Source organism: Colias croceus, chromosome 17 (genome assembly GCF_905220415.1).
Source record: "Colias croceus chromosome 17, ilColCroc2.1".
Lineage (NCBI taxonomy): Eukaryota > Metazoa > Arthropoda > Insecta > Lepidoptera > Pieridae > Colias > Colias croceus.
Window position 1 is genome coordinate 9,866,621 of NC_059553.1, and position 19,939 is coordinate 9,886,559.

A 19,939-nucleotide genomic window follows, 5' to 3' on the forward strand; every position below is an offset into this window, starting at 1 on the left:
AATGAACCAAAACTCTGCCCAAGACGTTTTTTGTTGCTGATTGTGATGTGTATTTGTGTGTTGGGTATTTTTATGTAAATATCGATATTTTTTCATATTCCAGTGATCCATATGTCCGCGTTGAGCTGCAGAAGGCGGACGGTGATGTCACATTGGAAACTTTCCTGACGAAAACTAAGAAGAGGGTGAGTTTACTGCATTAAAAAAATGCAAATCAGAATGAATGAAATTTGACAGCATAATTTGGGCGCCAAAAATTCGTTATTTTTTTATTTGTTATGGCAAATCTATAAAGCAGATAACACCACAGAATGCATCAATTAAATACATACACTCGAAATGAATATAAAGTAACTCTCATTCGCAATAGGTTAAAAGTATTTCCAAGTTTACAGTACTGTACTTAATATGAAGATTTATAATCTGTTCTACATAATTAGATTATACAACATTTGCCTAAGCAATGTGGATTAATACATCTTTTCGAGGCTTTCAGTTGGTAATTGTAATATCGCGACCTAAATTACTATGATATAATAACTTAGGCCCCGGAACCACAGACACAATAGAAAATCTATTGTCTGGGACCGATCGGGCCGCTTGGGGCTCAATGGGTTAAATAATAATTTTCAAGTATTTTTACGATTATTAAGATAAAATAATTTATGTTTCCTAGATAAAATTTTAGTTATGCCAAAAAATGAAGCCTTGGATTTTTTTTAATCATCAATGTAGTTATCTAAATGTAATGCTTCGAATAATATGCATTAAATTATTAAAAAAAAGCCAATGTTACTAGAAAAAAGTCTCAAGGCTTAGACATATTTTTTATTATGTATGTTGTATCGCTTCAAACAAATTGGTCTGTTTGGAGCTCAAATTAAAATGGACCTGGGCTTTATTTTCTACCGACAGAATAATAGATAATTTTTGTATGATAGTTATATATAATATATTTCTTTCGCTTTATATCTGAATTTGATTTTTTTCTTTGTCTATAATATAAAAATGAATCGCAAAATGTGTTGGTAAGCGCATAACTCGAGAACGGCTGAACCGATTTCGACAATTATTTTATTAAATTCCTTGAAGTACGAGAATGGATTTTATGTAGAGAAAACGTGTATATGTGGATGCAATTACGGATTGACCTTAAAGATAACATTAAAATAAGTTCCTTATTCAGCTTCTTCCTTAGTTAAAGATATTATCAAGATGTGTTTTTATTTCCAAGAGTTTACATATAATAAATAATTAAAGCAGAGGTAGACAATATACATTGAAAAGACATACAATATTACTGAGTTTGAATTATAATAATGATCTTTGGAAGACTTAAAAAGCAAGTTTAATTAGTTCTTAAGTGACCCTCTATCGGATCGGATATAAGAAACTACGAAAGATAGTATCCTCAGTATCAAGGTCTTTATTATTTGCTAAGAAATTATATTTAATCAATACAGGTAAGCCTTATAAAGAGATTAATAATTTATTAACCATGAAAAGACCTTCGTTAATGTGAAATTTGAATTCATTTCAGACACTAAACCCAGTATGGAATCAGGAGTTTGTATTTCGGGTGAGTTTTATTCTAAAAACAACCAAAATTGTATTACATACTATTTTCATTATGAAATTGAATAATTTTTGAAGTGAAACTTCTTTATCGGGTTTGGAAAAAAATTAAGTGTAACATTTTTTCGTTACGCGTGACATTTTTCCGTTACGCGCCATCTTTTTCTTATCCCTATCACGCGTGATTCAAGCCCGTCACTTTAACTCGCGTCACTTTAACTCCCGTCACTTTAGCTCCCATTACTTTAGCTCCCATTACTTTACCTCCCGTCACTTTAACTCCCGTCACCTTAACTTCCGTACCTCCTGTCACTTTAACTTCCGTCACTCTACCTTCCGTCACTTTAATTCCCGTCACTTTACCTCCCGTCACTTTAACTCGCATCACTTTTACTCGCGTCACTTTGCCTCGCGTCACTTTACCTCCCGTCACTTTGCCTCCCGTCACTTTGCCTCCCGTCACTTTACCTCCCGTCACTTTAGCTCCCATTACTTTAACTCCCGTCACCTTAACTTCCGTCACTACCTCCTGTCACTTTAACTTCCGTCACTCTACCTTCCGTCACTTTTACTCGCGTCACTTTACCTCCCGTCACTACCTCCCGTCACTACCTCCCGTCACTAACTCCCGTCACTTTGCCTCGCGTCACGTTGCCTCGCGTCACTTTGCCTCGCGTCACTTTACCTCCCGGCACTTTAACTCCTGTCACTTTGCCTCGCGTCACTTTACCTCCCGTCACTTTAACTTTACCCCCCGTCATCCAGGTGCATTTCAGCATGGAACGACAACGACAAGAAGGAACTGATAGATCTCTCTCGACCCGAACTATTGCACTGTTCAACGTATTTCTGTAAAGTTGCATATAATAAGAGAACCTTACGTCCCAGAAAAGTAGAGCGATAGAAGTTTCTATGCTTAGTATTGTTTTTTCGTGGACTAGACTTATTTTTTCCATTGACTAGTTTTATTTTTCCGTCGACAAATAAACATATACATATTATTGACACGCAGGTGAAACCCCAAGAGCAAAAGCTGCTCATCCAAGTTTTCGACGAGAACCGTTTAACCCGAGATGATTTCCTGGGCATGGTCGAAGTGCCTCTAGCGAACACGCCGTACGAGAGCGCGGCGAGCGCCCGACCGCCGGTCACTAAGTACCCTCTGCGACCGCGCAGGTCTGTGTAAGTAGCTTGCCTGTGCGCTGGCGGGTGGGGAGGATTGTCGACCTTATGGCGAAGGAGTAGGGTTGGGAATTGACTGTCGCGGAAGAATTCTAACAAATACCCGCGGCCCCATCATTAAAGCGGCTCGACGGAACACAGTGGGGTTTTAGTCGGTAAGAATCCGACATAACCCACGGCTCCTTCCCCGGAGGCCATGGGTATCTTTGGAAGATTTCCCCACTATAAAAAAAGGGGTTGGGAATTGACTGGCAAATGGAATGATGGGATATGGGTTTGGGCTGGAAAATGACGCTTATGTGTAGGAAGGTAGGGTTGATTTTCGTAGGGCAGTAAAAGTAATCGTAATATGATTTTGGGATGTTTTTTAAATGTAGGCGTTAGGTTTAGGGCGTAGGGCGTAGGGCGTAGGCGTAGGGTTTCAGTTTGAGTGCTTGAAATGTTGGAACGGTGGAACGCAAAAGTGATATATTTTTTTCACATTCATTTCCATTCTTGCTTTTCTCAGAATAATTTTGCAAAAATGAACTCTTACTCCACACCATAAGGTTGACATTCCTCCATCCACTCCGCTATCAGAAGCGCGCTTTAATTTGCGATTTTTTTCAGTTCTTTTTATTTCAGCACGCAAAGTGTCTCTAATATGACGGGACATGTATGCACGTTTTTTATTTCGATATTACTTCAAAAAGGTCCGGAATATTTGCTATTTTTGGTTGCGCGTAAGTGATTTTTTGTGTGGACTTTGTTGCTTAAGTATTTTTTGGACTATTCGTAAGTTTGATGATTTTGCTCAAATTTTTATTTATAAATGTGTATTTTGTTGTGATAGTGACATATTTTATTTTATTTTTGCATTTTTCATAAATAAATCCAATGTTAATTCATTAATAAGTTTTTGAAAACGAATGTTTTTTTTTCTTATAAAAATTATGACTAAACAGTTGAATCGCAGTCATTTTATGGCAAAGCTTATTCTTTCGCTATCTAATCGCCAAAAACCATTTTTGAACTCGTGTTAATTGTTTAGTGTCGTGTTTGTCCCATTGTTAATATAACGCCATCTACTGGTACTCACACTTACTCACACGGTTATACTCTCATTCAGTCACTCACACGCAGGCATTTACACGCGTGTGTGTGTGCGTGTGCGTGTACACGCACACTCACACTTTCAAAAAAAATATTTATACAGGAGCGACAGAACTTGGTTATACCAGGTCAATATACGAAAATCGTACGCAATTCGGGGCTGTAATTACTAATTTTACAAATGCGAAAGTGCGAAAGTTTGTTTGTCTTTTTACGACGTTGAAACAGAGTTTTTTATGTCGTGTTTTTTTGTGTCCGGACATAGTTATGGTTACTTTACCGCGGGGAACATATCATTGGCATTTGAATTTACTTTTACTTTTTTGGTTGAAGTCGCGGGCAACAGGTAGTGCTCTATTATAAGAAATTCCGAAAAAAAATGTCCACTTCGCATATAAACAGTGTACGCACGTACGTTCCAGCGCCCGTTCGCGCGTGCGCGGCTACATCGAGGTGTACCACGCGCTGGTGGGGCGCGTGGGCGAGCGGGACGGGGACGAGCCCGCGCCGCCCGACGGCTGGGAGATGGTCGAGAGCGCGCCGCAGGTGGGCCACGTGCAGCCGGTGAGTGGGGCGGGGGGCGAGTGAGCGATATTATGGAGGAAAAATATTAAAAAAATAAAGAGGGGGGATTTATCAATAATTAGAGAAAAGAAAGACGAAAAAAGGAAAAAAATATATTCCTATGATTTTTGAACTATATTTTGTTTTGACGTGTCAGTTAAGTCGTAAAAACAGACAGACAGATTTAGCTCTGTAACATTTTTTTTGTTGAAAACTATGATTTCTTGTGAAGTTTAAACCACCGCAATACTTTTCCATAATTGAATTTAATAGGAAAAAAATTTATAACAATATATCAAAAAAAGAAAAAAATCATTCAAATTCATTTGTATAAAAATATCATTTAAATATTTTAAATTCATCCAAAAACCCATTGAGAAAGGCATTAGCAAAAAACGGCCAGTGACAAAAGAAAAAACCAAAGCTACGTCTGGCGTCGATCGTGTTAAACTGCTACAAGCATTCTGCGCATGTGTGCGTGACAACTAGTGTACGTGCTGTTACCGGTTCAAACCGGTTCACGGATTCTCAACCTGTTGAAAATTACAGGACCTGCACGACGAGTCTTATTTATGAAACTATGTGAAGTGTAAACTAAAAAAAATGGTTGTGTCATTTTTTGTCAGCTTTTTTATTATTTGCGGAAAATACGTGAAAATAAAAATTTCTAAAAATATTGAACACATGACTTTCAACAATCTTTTATAAAAACTTGCTTTATACCTACTACAATGCAAAAATTAAAAAAATGGAAAAATATTAATTCGTTCTGCGTCGTCTGGTTTTAGATGTAACATATTTGACTTTTATCATAAATAAAAAATAATGTTATTACCTACTTATAAGATGCATGTTTTTTGTAATAAAATTATGTGCTATATTTAATAATAGTGTAGTGTAGACATAATTTTTTTTATAATCTTATAAAAAAAGTAAAATGTTGCATGTTCTGATTCAGTATGTGTATGTGTAAAGCGAGCAACGTCAATCTAAGTGTATCTGTGAAAAACATTTTGGTTTATAAATAAATATATTTTTCATTTTCAGTATATTTGTTAATTGTTAATAAACCACACAAAAACGGTTGAATTGATTTGGATAACATTTATCAGAAACATAGTCTCAATTAACGTTTGGTGTTGTTTTGTATCGACAGTTGAGTCATTAATAACAGAAAAAAAGAACAGTTGATGACAGTGATTTGTATTCACTTATAACAGTGATAATTACAAGTAGCAGTGATTATTCTATTAATAAGTAACAGTCAAAAGTAGCAGTGATTTTTGTATATTAACAAATAACAGTGATAAGTAACAGTGACTAACATTTGCGCTAGTAAAGTCTAGCTTTTGACGTAGGTGTTCGCGGGAACGGTACCAACACTAACCGGGGAGGATGACTGGGTAGTTGTCGACGCAACGCATTTGCCCTTTGTACGTTATATTTTCATTATTTTCGCCACTTTACACTAATGGAAACATGCTTAGGTTTCTGTCTGTCTGTCTGGCTATCCAATTTAAATAAGTTGGAAAGTTAGTATTGAAAAGCAGTACTAAAATTATTAAAAAACGTGGTGTTGGAATTAATGCATGCTTTAATAACGAAAATAAAATTGCTAGTAGGAAAAAAAAAAATTCAAAATAAAAACATAAATAGTGCCTCTCGCTCGCATGTTCATGAGTTTCCGCAAGTGGGAGCAAGATAGCAAGCTATTTGTGGTGGACGGTTGCGGTCCCTTCTCTTATAAGGTTTCTTACAAGGAACAATATGAAATTTTGTACATAATTTACAGGATTTTTGTTAAATAAGCTCCTTAGATTACATACGCTGCTTAGGTTTGTTTAAATAGTTCTTTTCAGATTTAGGACCGATTATTCAATAGAAATTATTACACATTGATATAAAAATGCTATCTGTAAAATGTTGAAAGATGGGCAATTAGAATGGCATAGATGGGCATTTTTGAAATCGTAGTTTATCGATCTTATTGTTTTTAATATTAAATGACAAATGTATTAACAATATTTTAAAAGGTGCCATAAGTGTTTCCACGCACCTGCCCCGAAAAATAACGTGTTATTCATTTTTTCTTTTATTTCAGAACTATTTATATTACTTACTAGTGTAACAATTGTAATCCTAAGTAGTGGATTTGAATATATACATCTTTCTTTTGGTCTCAAAAATATATGAATATGATTAAATAGGTGCATTCATAGAGTTTCCACTTTCGGCCTTACCTGTTTCGCGAACCAAATCCAAATATCTGTTGAACCAGTAGTAGTTTGTATTTGTCACATAAAGTCATTTAGAAATTAAAGACTTTTTAACGGATTTTAAACGCGATTTAATCATTATATTATTTTCCCGACGTTTCGAACACTTTACAGCGAGCGTGGTCACGGGGAGACGCGTTTAAAATCCGTTAAAAAGTCTTTAATTTCTAAATGTATAATACTCGCGTAAAATCAAACCCTAGAAAATACTACATAAAGTCATTCCAAGTCTTTGGAGTCACATAATATAGTTAATTGTACACACACAGTCGTTCAATATAAGATAAATTGTCAACAGACAATAGGAGGGGATCCACTACCCCCCGGGTGGGAGGAGCGACAGGATGCGAACGGGCGCACGTACTATGTGAACCACGTGGCCCGGTCTACGCAATGGGAGCGGCCATCGTTGGCTTTTACGTGAGTAGATTTATATATAATTTCAATATTTAAGTTTTCTACATTCAAATGGGGTGTCCTATAGACACATAAAACTGAAAGAATAGAATAAATTCATTTAAATTATTGTAATTTTATGAATAGTCGAAGAGCGAAAGAAAGAAAATACATCTCTTATATTAATAACATGTTTACACAAAGTTCTAATAATACGATTCTAAATAAAATTTGCTATACCAAAAAAAAAAAATGATTTTATATTTCCACTGTTTTATCAGAATCTATCATTCAACTAACTAAGATAATTTAAATAGTGCGTAAGTCTGAGTGTAAACACGCGGGTGAAACCGTGGGCTGAAAGCTAGTTTGCTTATGAATTTTAACAATGCATATGGATTAAAAAGAAAAATCAAACAGCTTTGCAATTTATGAAGTTGGACTCAATTTTTGCAATTTTTTTATAAAATATAACAATATTTAAAAATCATTTTAATCGTAGCGCCAGAGATATCCCCAAAACCAGAAAACAAATCCTAATTTTATGTTTGTACATTTAAATATTTAAATCATACCAACTCGTCGCTGATTCACAGTCGCAACATGAGCACGGAGTCCCAGGCTGAGCGCATGGAGACAGCGGCGACTGAGTTTCAGCGCCGCTTCCACATCTCAGCGGACGACGAGCACAACCAGGCGAACACGCAGACGCACGTATGTCTTGTCCGTTTGTTTGTTTGTCTGTCTGTTTATCAGCGCATGTTATATGGGCTTCGGTGTAGTGATGTCTTGTTGAACTAAACTTATTTGGGATTAGAATTTTTTTATTGTAATTGTAATTCAATATTTTTAAATAAGTTAAATATAAATTAATAAAAGTCGCTTTTATTGATTACTTTTCAAAATGCAGGTATTTAATGCGTAAATTTTAACTTTTTAGAAAAAGGTCCTTCGAGGCGGATCTTAATGCTTACGCGGCTTGTAATATTTTCTATAGTAAATATAAATTATTCAGTTAAATATTGTTTTTCCCGCCTTCGCTTCGCTTCGGTCATTCAGAAAAAATAAATAAACGGCACGAAGAAAATGTATTTACAGTATTTTAGTTTCAAAGGAAAATTAAAGCGAAAATTTATCCAGAAAATGATAAAACAAACCATCTTTCATTTTTAGAATTCGTTATTTTAATTAAATAGAAGCATGGTGGTATGTTTTGCATGTACTATCGTTTCTAAACAGTTCACATTTTAATAAAAATAAATTGTGATTCGCTTAAATAGAGAAAGATTATCTACATTTTTTTAAATAAAACGGCCTCTTAACGTAATTATAGATCTGTTTAGGTGCCAAAAAAGTGATTCGATTAAAGTTAAATAGCACGATTACACACGTAAGAAGTGAAACTTCTTTCGACCTTATTTTTCAAAAAATAATTTATTATAGGCAACTTTACAGAAATATGTCGAATCACACGTGGTAGGGATAAGAAAAAGATGGCGCGTAACGGAAAAATGTCACGCGTAACGAAAAAAATGTTACACTAAATTTTTTTCCAACCCCGACAAAGAAGTTTCACTTCAAAAAATGTCATATAAGTAATACGTTATACGTCATAATAAGTGTGGGATCCTTAATATGCATGTTGCATGCGAACTTATTTATTTAAATGCACGTTTAGATGTTTATCAAATATAAAAGAAATATGTGTTTCAAGATAATTTTATTAGGTTTTAGTACACTTTCGAAATGGTCTATATCTTGAATAAAGAATAATAAAAACGTTCATGCTTCTTCATAAGATGTCATTTTAGAGGTTGGATTTAAATTTTGCAAAATTTTCTGAAAAATATTATTGACAGTTTCTGTGAAAAATATTATTTTATAGTGCCACAAACTTAACTGACCCGGTGAAAAAAACTGGAACTACGTGCCGCCAGTAGTAAAAATCGACATCAGTGACACCGTCACCGGGTCAGTTAAGTTTGTGGCACTATATGTGCTCAATAACGTCCAAAATGACATCTATTTGTAACTCTTGAACCATTCTATGTATTGGTAGTTGGAACTATGCGTAATTGTTTAAACGTATCTTTTTATGTTTTTAGAAACTTCGCGGCATGGCCTTTGCTGGGTTTGGAGGAAGGAATTGTGTTTCATTCAATGTTATCATTTCATGGCGTTTAATACTGTGTTCTTTAAGTTTTTTTCTTTATTTTTTTCATATATTTCACTTATTAAAGAGCACAGTGTTGACGGTTCATAAGGAATCACTCTAATTTCATTGCAGGGTGCGACTAATGTCATCATTTTAATCATTATTCTATTGTAAAGTCGGTTAAGGTGATGACGACAAACACGCTAATACAAAAGGTCGCTAGGTAACACCGGGTAGCATATACACTCATTGTGATGTCCCCACATGTCATAGACAATACTGCGGCACTAAACTGTGAATACTGTCATAATATTTGTAAAATTCAGTGGTTATTACATGTCTTTTCCATAAAAAATTGAAATGTAACGTAATGTTAGTGTCAATTATGATCTCCGACAGGAGGAAACAAACGATAGGCCGGCGGAAAGCGCAGCCGACACTAGCGAGCCGACACCCGAGAGTCAGGTCGACACGAATGTCGCGAGAGATGACACAGAAGCGACGCCATTTGCCACGCCAGCTCTCATGCCGGACGCGGAACAAACAGAATCAGTGCCTAATACTAATGACTGTGATACTAATGTAAGAAATAACGAAGAAGACGTAGTATGCGCCAACGAAACGGCCGAAACCTCAGCGGAACAAAGCGAACAAGCGAACGACGCGACTGAAGTGACCGAACCGGTTCTCAAGCCTCAAGCGTCCACCGACAGCATCGATATCGTCGACAACGACAACGATAACGACAACGAAGACAATATATCTCCGAACAGCAGCCAAGACATCAACTCGGACACGGATACGATAGAAATAGAGTTACGGCCGGCGGTTGACGAGATAATCATAACTAGTCCAGAGGAAACGCAGCGGGAGATAGATGCCGTGAACGGGGAGACGCGAGAGGGGGAAGAAGGGGAAGATGGGGAGAGGCGGGGGGAGGAGGGGATGCGCGGGGGGCGGGATGGGGAGAGCGGGGAGTCTGCGGAGTCGCTGACGTTCGATGAGAACCACTTCAGCACGCCGACGGGCGCGGTGACGCCCGAGCGCCGCCGCCGCACCACGGCCAGCTCCATGAGCTCTGAGGTAAGGGTGTGCGACACCCGCCCAAGGGCTGCAAGTCACATAGCGGCCCCGCTAGCTGCTTGGGTGGCTGTGAGTCGGACGTATGGAAAATTGTGTTGTGCTCGTGTAAAATTGGTGGAAATTTGAAGGTTTGAAGATGTCGGCGTTGTGACGTTGTCGTGACGTATAGAAAATTGGTGTAAAAAATAAAGATTTTAACGCGTTGAAAACGCGATTTATTCATTTAATATCCCGACGTTACGCACTTGCAGCGAGCGTGGTCTCCTCGTGACCACGCTGAAATCGTTAAAATCTTTAATTTCTAATATAATACTCGCGTAAAATCAAATACATGAGAATTCTAAGTTTTTTTGACTAACAGTTTTCCATACGTCGGTGTGAGGACATGTGGGCGTACTCGTGACATTGTTGCGGTTATATCCTCGAGTTTAACTAAATTTTTGTAAAAATTAGTCTTTTGACATAACTCGTAGATGTGACCCGCTCGGCCACGCTTCACTAACAGTGCCATAACGATTAACAAAACACAAACATTGTACATGGACATCACATTTCGTAGGGAACGCACTTGTCAATTTTAAAACATTATTACTTTCAGGGAATAGGTGAAGTTTTTTTCGGAGAATAAAGATTAATTTAATTTTTTGTTTGGGTTTTCAAACCTTTAGATAGCACTCGTATCGTTTGGAATATTTTCAAAATTGTAAATATGTTCTAATTTTTAAAATACCAATAAGGTAAGTAGGACCATAAGTTAGGACATCAGAGCACTAACGTTTCTCTCATAAGAAAAACATCACATTATTATCATAGCATTATTTAACAGGGTTGCTTATGCTGAGCCTATTTTGATAAAATCTTTTACAACAGATTAGTCGCATGGCATGAATAGTTATAAAATATCTTTTAGCATGCACAGTTATATACTCACTAAATGGTATTTAATACTAAATTCTAAGATATATTAGATTTACTAAACGCATAGTGCATGGACTTATTTAGGTACGTACGGTGATATGCGTCAGCTTACAAAAAAAATATTTTGATTGTTCTACTTCTTTAGTCGTAGAATTTAGATGCTTGCTTTAGTTATAAGTTGTAATCAATTAAAAAAGAAGTCATACTGGACAAGATTAAATTTTACTTTAAATTGAATTAAACGCATTATGTGCGTAAAATTCTGGTCAAAAAAGTCATCTAGGTGTAAAAAATTCTTAAAATAATAAATTTTAGTGTCTTTTAAGTGCAATACAGTGTAGTTTTGTTAATAAACGGTTGTGTATGTAGGATGAGACGGACAATTCGTCAGACAGTACGCGGAGCAGTAGCGCGAGCAGCACGCAGAGTCAGAATCTGCCTAATAGTGATGGTATGTATTTGTAATTAATATTTTGTGTAAAAAATATATATTTGTCCATTTTATTTATTGTATTTTGTTATATTCAGGTGAAAAAAACATTATTATCTTAATTTTGTTAAATTAAATTATTTTTGCAACGAAGTTCCTTATCGCGCGTTGTGAAAGCTAGACGGAAAAAATTCTTACGAAAAGTTGTCACGACACTTTTTGCTAGAGTTGTAAGCCGTGCGGCGTGCGCGTGGTTCTCTGTCTGTCTCTCTCTAACTTAACACTTCGTTCCATCCGGATGTCCCTTGACATCGCTTAAGTTTTTTTTTCAATGGCAAATAGGCCTATATTTCAGCCTTTTCCAAAGATTATAAACAGGCTAGCGTACTGAACTGAAAAAATCTTACGGCATTTTTTTGTATTAAACATTGAATCAAAACGGTGAGATTTGAGATCAATTAGATCAATTACATGATTTTTTTGGGAAAGCGTTTATTTCAATTATTTCAACACATCGTTTCATGAAGGAATCCTATTTTTTTAAGTTCTTGCATGTCGATATTAAAAAAATGGTATTATTTTTTTAACATTTTCCGTAGGATTGCCTCCCGGTTGGAGCATGCAGCGAGCACCGAACGGGAGGATATTCTTCATCGATCATAATAACAAAACCACTACTTGGGTCGATCCTAGGACAGGTAATTTATTTATTATCCATTTATTTTTATTTACCCTGTTGTGTACAAAAACATTTGTTTTTTTTGTTTTTGGTTATTAAGTTTTGTATGTATGTCTTTGGTTGTTAATTTTATTCTACGTTAAATACAACGCTGCAAAGTATATTTTATTAAAAAAAAAAAAAAAACTAATCGAATGGTTGAAAAGTGCAGTTACTTATAAAAAATATTTATGGATCCGGATTCGTGATCGATTTTTTTCTATTCATTTAAAATTCCTTCATTCATTTAAATTTTGAATGTTATAAAGTTAAAAATTGCTTAAATCGATACGATATGATACAGTGAAAGTCGCGGGTTTGAATCCCGCATCGTGATCGATTTTCTTCAATTAAAAAAAAAATTCTCATTTTCTTTACCCCCACACTTACACACAAAGGCACACACACACACACACCACCAAACAGCATTATAACGCATATAAAATATGTGTTATAATGCTGGTTTTAATATTGATAAGGTGTGTATAAATAAATGTTTTTTTTCATTTAATTTTCACGTATTCTTTTACCCCTTATCCAGGTTGTGCCTCAAGCCTGCCCAGTACGGCAGTTCGTCCAGAGGTCACAGCCACGGTGGAGGGGGAGGCCGATGAGCTCGGACCCTTGCCGGAGGGGTGGGAGGAGAGGGTGCATACTGATGGACGGATCTTCTTTATTGATCACAGTGAGTGATAAATACAATACAATAAAAATTCTTTATTTAACACACACATACAGAAGAAAAGAAAAATAGTTAAGGATGGATGAATTAATAAAAGCATAATGGCACAAAAGGATTTAAATAAGTACACTAATATTATAAAGATGAGATTACACAATCAGTGACAAAAAATGTTTTCACTAAAATAACACAGTGCGTCGAGTTTCTAAATCCTGTAGTCATCCGAATAAAGTTCAATTTAGTTAGCTGAGCTAAAGTCGAAAAAAACTATAATTGTAATACACCTTAAATCAGTAATGCAATCAATTTATGAAAGCAAAACCTTAATAAGCTTGATTTTGCTTTCATAAATTGACAAACATATTTGATGACAGTTTAAATGATTTTTACCTTTTGAATTGGTGAAATTCAAGACACTAACACAAGGTGTCTTGAATTTGATCATTACGGAAACAAGTAAAAAATAAAATATATTAATTTGTGTGTATGTTTTGCCAGATACCCGCACGACCCAGTGGGAGGACCCACGACTATCGAACCCGCAGATCGCGGGCCCGGCCGTGCCCTACTCGCGAGACTACAAGCGCAAGTACGAGTACCTCAAGAGTCAGCTGCGTAAGCCGGTAAGGAACTACCCTCATTAGCAAAAATGAGATATTTAGAAACTACCCTCGTTTGAAAAAAAATCGTAGGAAAAAAATTGTGTAAAGAAGTATTTCAAGTCAATTACAAATGCAAGTACGAGTATCTCAAGAGCCAGCTGCGTAAGTCGGTGAGATACTACCCTCATTTACAAAAAAAAAAAAATCAAACTACCCTCATTTTCATAACAAAAATAAAAGTACCCTCTTTTTGTAAAAAAAGTGATTTAAGTTACGGTACTCGCGCGACTATAAGTGAAAGTATGAACGAATATTTCAAGAGTCAACTACCCTCTAAATAAAAAATAAAATAAAATAGAAAAACATTATTAAAAGTCAACTAAAATAAACATTCATTGAAATTGATATCTAATTTTGTGCCAGTAATGTTCAAAGTCTATTGTATCGTTCATTGCCCAATAGATGCGTGGGCAGAGTTTTACTTAAGGCTGGTTGCAGAGCTTGACCAACCATCAGTGCGTACGTCAGTCGCGTTTGTCATATGTATGGAAATTCATAAAACCGTTCATAGCTAGACCGACCATACGCACGCGTATTGTCATGCGCATTAGTGTCATAGTCATACACATTGTTGATGCGTATCGTCAGGGCCGACGGTACGCACTGATGGTCGGTCAAGCTCTGCAACCAGCCTTGGACATTTTTGTGAGTCTTACTTATTTATTCATTTTAATTGTATTATTTATGTTTATTTTCAGAGCAACGTACCCAATAAGTTCGAAATTAAAGTGCGAAGGAATTCAATACTGGAAGATTCGTATCGTATCATTAGTTCCGTGAGCCGAGTGGATCTCCTCAAGACGAAGCTGTGGGTCGAGTTCGAGTCGGAAGTTGGGCTTGGTGAGTGTTGACTACATTTAAAAAAACAATAATTTTGTTGAAAAAATGTTTAGAACTATTTATGAATCAAAGTCAAAATACAGGAGATATCATTTATATATCGTTTATAAATTAACTAATTTACCATTGCTACATTTAAAGTACTTTATCACGCGGCTATCTAAAGTATTCAATCTATCCAATCATCCCGTCAATCTATCTATTTCTATACGAAATTTAATACAGATCCCATAAGCTGTGTTTGCATGTAAGAGTAATTAACATACATTCATCCATACTAATATTATAAAAGCGAAAGTAACTCTGTCTGTCTGTCTGTTACTCAATCACGCCTAAACTACTGAACCAATTTGCATGCAATTTGGTATGTAGATATTTTGATACCCGAGAAAGGACATAGGCTACTTTTTACCCCGGGACGGATAGGTTTTATCCCAGAAATCCCACGGAAACGGAAACTATGCGGGTTTTTCTTTGAAAACGCGGGTGAAGCCGCGGGCGGAAAGCTAGTAAAAAATAAAACCAACTAATACGAAAAATATTGAATTCTATATTTATTTACAGATTACGGCGGTCTAGCCCGCGAGTGGTTTTTCCTCCTATCCAAGGAGATGTTCAACCCGTACTACGGGCTGTTCGAATACTCCGCGATGGACAACTACACGCTGCAGATAAACCCCAACAGTGGGGTCTGTAACGAGGAGCATTTGAACTACTTCAAGTTTATAGGCCGAGTCGCTGGCATGGCGGTCTACCATGGCAAGTTGCTGGATGGTGAGTGTTCGCTTTGAGATTCTAAATAATAGTTGGAAGTAAACTATTTTCTTTGAGACGACTTTTTTGTTCGCTTATTTGGTTCAATTTCGTAATAAGTTAGCCCCCGGAATCACAGACGCAATAAAAAAATCTATTGTGTCGTGGACCGATCGGGCCGCTTGGGGCTCAATGGGTTAAATTAATGACGTGGGGCGGTATTTGAAATAGTTATGGTTTTTTTTTAGGTTGGAAAATTTGACTTAAACATAGATATTAGCTGTATTGGTATAAAAATCGGATTTATATTGAGTGAGTAAAAGGAAACTATTGTACCCACCATAACAGTTTAAATATGCACATTGCACAATGAAGGCAGGAGGAATAAATGTAACACACGAAATATTAACAGAAATTTTCTATGACATCCAGTTATGTTGTAAATATGTACTTTATTTCCAGCATTCTTTATCCGTCCATTCTACAAAATGATGCTCGGCAAGCCAATAGACCTGCAGGACATGGAGTCGGTCGACTTGGAGTATTACAACTCGCTTATGTGGATACGGGTATGTATATGTATAAAATATTGTAGCAACAACAAGAATAAGTAATTATTTTTGGATACTTTGTATTTGACGAAAAATTTGTTGCTTTTTGTTATACCTCTTTATCTGTTAAAGGTGTAGTTTTGTAGTTTTTGTAGATAATAATCATGTATTTTCAATTAATCTCCTATAAATAATATATTTTATAACGTGATTGTTATTTGTTAATGTCAATGGTTCATTGTTACTGCAATCCATACTAATATTATAAATGCGAAAGTAACTCTGTCTGTCTGTCTGTTACTCAATCACGCCTAAACTACTGAATCAATTTGCATGAAATTTGGTATAGAGATATTTTAATACCCGAGAAAGGACATAGGCTACCTTTTATTGCGAAATATGTACCACGAGCGAAGCCGGGGCGGACCACTAGTTTGAATATAATTATTGAAGTCACACTAACTACTTCTGATACGACTTTGAACCAATTTAAACAGACAGATTTCATTCAAACTTTACACACTCATCTTAATTAATGTAATAATTTCATGAGTTTAAACACTTTTTTAAAACTATATTATTATTTTTCCATTCTTACAGGACAACGACCCTTCAGAATTGTACCTAACTTTCGCAGTAGATGAAGAGCAGTTTGGTAAAACTTACCAACGTGAATTGAAACCCAACGGTGCTAACATACCGGTTGATGAGGAGAACAAAGACGAGTACATAAAGTAAGTGTCGATTTAGTGTTAGTGTCAAAAACAAGTGCAATTTTTCACTTTTATGGTGCTTTTCCACCAATAATATGCGAGGATGTATAGCGAGGAATGTGTTTGTAAGTAACCAATAGTATTGTTTCAAACTTCAAACTAAATGGAGCGATATGATTGGCTATTTACAAACATATTTATCGCTACACTTCCTCGCACTTTATAACTTTAAGAAAGACATCCTTATTACGTTTCACTATTAAAATTGATATTGTTGAAGTCTCGACGTGGTATTTAGTTTTTAACCGACTTAACAAAAGGAGGAGATTCTCAATTTGACTGTATTTTTAGTGTGTTTGTTACCTCAGAATATTCGATTTGAATTGATTTTGATAATTCTTTTTTTTTAAGCAATACATAAATTAGGTAATTTTAATAAATTTGTTCGAATTTTGAGAAATTTAGGGTGGTTCTGTTTCTTGTTAAAAATCCATACTAATATTATAAATGCGAAAGTAACTCTGTCTGTCTGTCTGTTACTCAATCACGCCTAAACTACTGAACCAATTTGCATGAAATTTGGTATGGAGACATTTTGTTATCCGAGGAAGGACATAGGCTACTTTTTACCCCAAGACATAGGATAGGTTTTATCCAGGAAATCCCACGGGAACGGAAACTATGCGGGTTCTTTGAAAACGCGGGTGAAGCCGCGGGTGGAAAGCTAGTTATGACATAAGTTATAATGAAAAGAGCTTGTTTGTCCAAAAAAGGCCGGCGAAGCACCTGTAACACTCCTTGTGTTACAAGTTTTTGCTCGCTCTGACATAAAAAAAGTCCAATTAGTACATTACGCTTCTGTCCCTAGGTCAGTAATCGAATGGCGCTTCGTGCGGCGCGTGCAAGAGCAAATGAACGCGTTCCTCGAAGGCCTGGGAGCCCTGGTTCCACCCGCACTGCTGAAGATCTTCGACGAGCACGAGCTGGAGCTGCTGCTGTGCGGCATCCAGCGGATCGACGTGCGGGACTGGCGCGCCAACACGCTGTACAAGGGCGACTACCACGCCAACCACCTGGTGGTGCAGTGGTTCTGGCGGGTGGGTGCAGAGATGATGATCTGAGAAAAAATACCAAAAAAAAATTTTTTTTGACGTGACAACGTCTTATAATTCGATAGAGCTGGCTGCACGCACGAAAAAACATGACTCATGCGGCGTCACCTCGCTCTGAGGCGTTCCGTAAGGCTTGAAGTGTAAGCGAGAGCGCGGAACGAGCGACAAAGAAGCACAATCGGACGTTGTCACGTTCAACTATCGTCAGTAAACCGACTTTACAGACAACCAATTTTATTTTACTAATTTTTGAAAATTGACACCTCTTCTAGTGCAATAAACTCTAATTTCTGTTTGGTCATTTATTCATTATCTTTCATTTAAAAAAATAAGGAAAAAGTCAATGTAAATATGAATATGTTTACAAAATTTGCAAAAAAAAAAACCATTCCTACTATGATTGCCGGAATACGTTGAAGGAAATCTAGTCCCTTTCAGTCGATCCCTTTTGAACATTGTCCAATTCTAACCATTTGCAGGCGATTTAGTTTTTGCAGAAAATATTGTTTATTAATAAAATCTCCATTTCAGGTGGTACTCTCATTCTCCAACGAGATGAGGTCCAGACTGCTCCAATTCGTCACGGGAACATCTCGGGTACCGATGAACGGGTTCAAAGAGTTATACGGGTCTAACGGACCTCAGCTGTTCACTATTGAGAAGTGGGGGGAGCCGGATAACTACCCGAGGGCGCATACTTGGTAAATTCTGCCTTCCATGTACTAACTAGTTAACAATTTATTAATTTAAATAAGGCCCTAATGAGATGAACGTGATTTCCGAGATATTTTTAGAGTCGAACCCAGGATCCCTCGGTTCTACGCTAACGAGTTAACCACTGTACCAAGGAGACGGTCGATTATGTATACCTACTTTTATTTATTGTTGTCGTCTCCACCCAGTATACACTTTACCCATTTTAAATTTAGTCACAGTCACTTTGGCGCGCTAGCACAATCTCTTATAGACGCGTCATTTTGCTTCCGATATTGTTTCTTCCCAGAAGACGCGGTTTGCTCAAATATAGAGTTCGTAATTTTTAATTTCTTTATCACATTACATACTTTACTTTCTGGTATCTCTGATAGGTAACTTTCCTATTTAAAATTTTTTATATTTTTGATTGAATTGCAACTAGGTAGAAATTTTCGTAAATTTATCATGAGCTTATTACTTATTACATTCTATCATGATTTGATTACTTGTTATTTCTACGTCAATATATAATAATTATTCTATGTTCTCTTACAGTTTCAACCGAATCGATCTCCCGCCATACGAGAGCTACCAGCAGTTACGCGAGAAGCTCATAAAGGCCATCGAGGGCTCGCAGGGCTTCGCCGGCGTCGACTGATCGCCTTGTTGCTGTTGTTGCTCTTGTTGCTGATGCAGTGACTTGTTGCTCGTTGTTGCTGATGCACTGGGACTCGTTGCTGTTGTTGCTGCAGTTGTAAATGTGGGATTGTTGCAACTGCGAGTGTTGTAAATGTGGAAACTGTTGCAAGTGCAACAAAGTGTTGTTAATGGTCATAAGGGAGTTGTTGCAAGTGTGCAAGTTGTTGTTGAAAATGATAGTGGCAGTGGGAGTGATGTAACTGCAGTTGATAAAAGAAAGAATTAATTTAAAACAACAACAAGCAGTGTTGTTATTAAAAATAGTGTGGCAGTTGCTACAGTCGATGCTGTTACAGTAAATTTGACAGTTGTTGTTGTAATTGCTGTTGCAGTTAACGTGACAGGAATAACAATTACTACTATTACGGCATGTTCCTCACGTTACTGTAACAGTCAATTTGATAATAATGATTGTTGCTGCATTTGTTGCAAGTACTATAGTTATTGTTCAAGTTGCTGATAGAAGATATTTACTGTGACAGATAAGAGGGCAATGAAGATATAAGCAATTGTTGCTGTAATTTTAATTGTTGCTATCACTGCCGTTGCAAACACTGTTGCACCTTGTTGCTTCCGTTTCTCCAGTTGTTGCAGTTGCAACAATTGCACTTTGTGGCTCCCGTTGCTCCCGTTACAACACTATTGCACCTTGTTGCTCCATTGTTACAGTTGCAACAGGGTTGCCACACCGCGAAAGCCATCCATACAGATACACGCCTTAACTAGTTAAGTATAAGCTATACGGCACTTAGGGGATTTAAGTTAAGCGCAGTTAAGGCCTACTCAAACTAGAGCGGTATCGCACGCGATAAAATATCTTACGTAGTATATTATAGAGACTA

General features: G+C 36.6%; 1 protein-coding gene across 5 annotated transcripts in view; it reads left to right on the forward strand.

Annotated features, from left to right (window-relative positions):
- Positions 1 to 19,868, forward strand: part of LOC123699093 (E3 ubiquitin-protein ligase NEDD4) — a 28,939-nt gene extending 9,071 nt beyond the window's left edge. For 2 of the 5 annotated variants that reach the window (XM_045645960.1, XM_045645964.1), the window contains exons 3-20: positions 104 to 185; positions 1,541 to 1,579; positions 2,588 to 2,757; positions 4,272 to 4,413; positions 5,772 to 5,846; positions 6,988 to 7,109; positions 7,682 to 7,799; positions 11,611 to 11,692; positions 12,271 to 12,369; positions 12,931 to 13,074; positions 13,570 to 13,694; positions 14,432 to 14,573; positions 15,138 to 15,347; positions 15,789 to 15,895; positions 16,478 to 16,611; positions 17,459 to 17,687; positions 18,234 to 18,403; positions 18,954 to 19,868. In XM_045645960.1, the coding sequence (XP_045501916.1) occupies positions 104 to 185; positions 1,541 to 1,579; positions 2,588 to 2,757; positions 4,272 to 4,413; positions 5,772 to 5,846; positions 6,988 to 7,109; positions 7,682 to 7,799; positions 11,611 to 11,692; positions 12,271 to 12,369; positions 12,931 to 13,074; positions 13,570 to 13,694; positions 14,432 to 14,573; positions 15,138 to 15,347; positions 15,789 to 15,895; positions 16,478 to 16,611; positions 17,459 to 17,687; positions 18,234 to 18,403; positions 18,954 to 19,056 (2,293 nt within the window). In that variant the 3' untranslated portion in view covers positions 19,057 to 19,868. The remainder of the gene's footprint in view (positions 1 to 103; positions 186 to 1,540; positions 1,580 to 2,587; positions 2,758 to 4,271; positions 4,414 to 5,771; positions 5,847 to 6,987; positions 7,110 to 7,681; positions 7,800 to 11,610; positions 11,693 to 12,270; positions 12,370 to 12,930; positions 13,075 to 13,569; positions 13,695 to 14,431; positions 14,574 to 15,137; positions 15,348 to 15,788; positions 15,896 to 16,477; positions 16,612 to 17,458; positions 17,688 to 18,233; positions 18,404 to 18,953) is intronic. The other 3 variants (XM_045645961.1, XM_045645962.1, XM_045645963.1) reach the window with 3 other exon arrangements.
- The last annotated feature ends 71 nt before the right edge of the window (positions 19,869 to 19,939 follow it).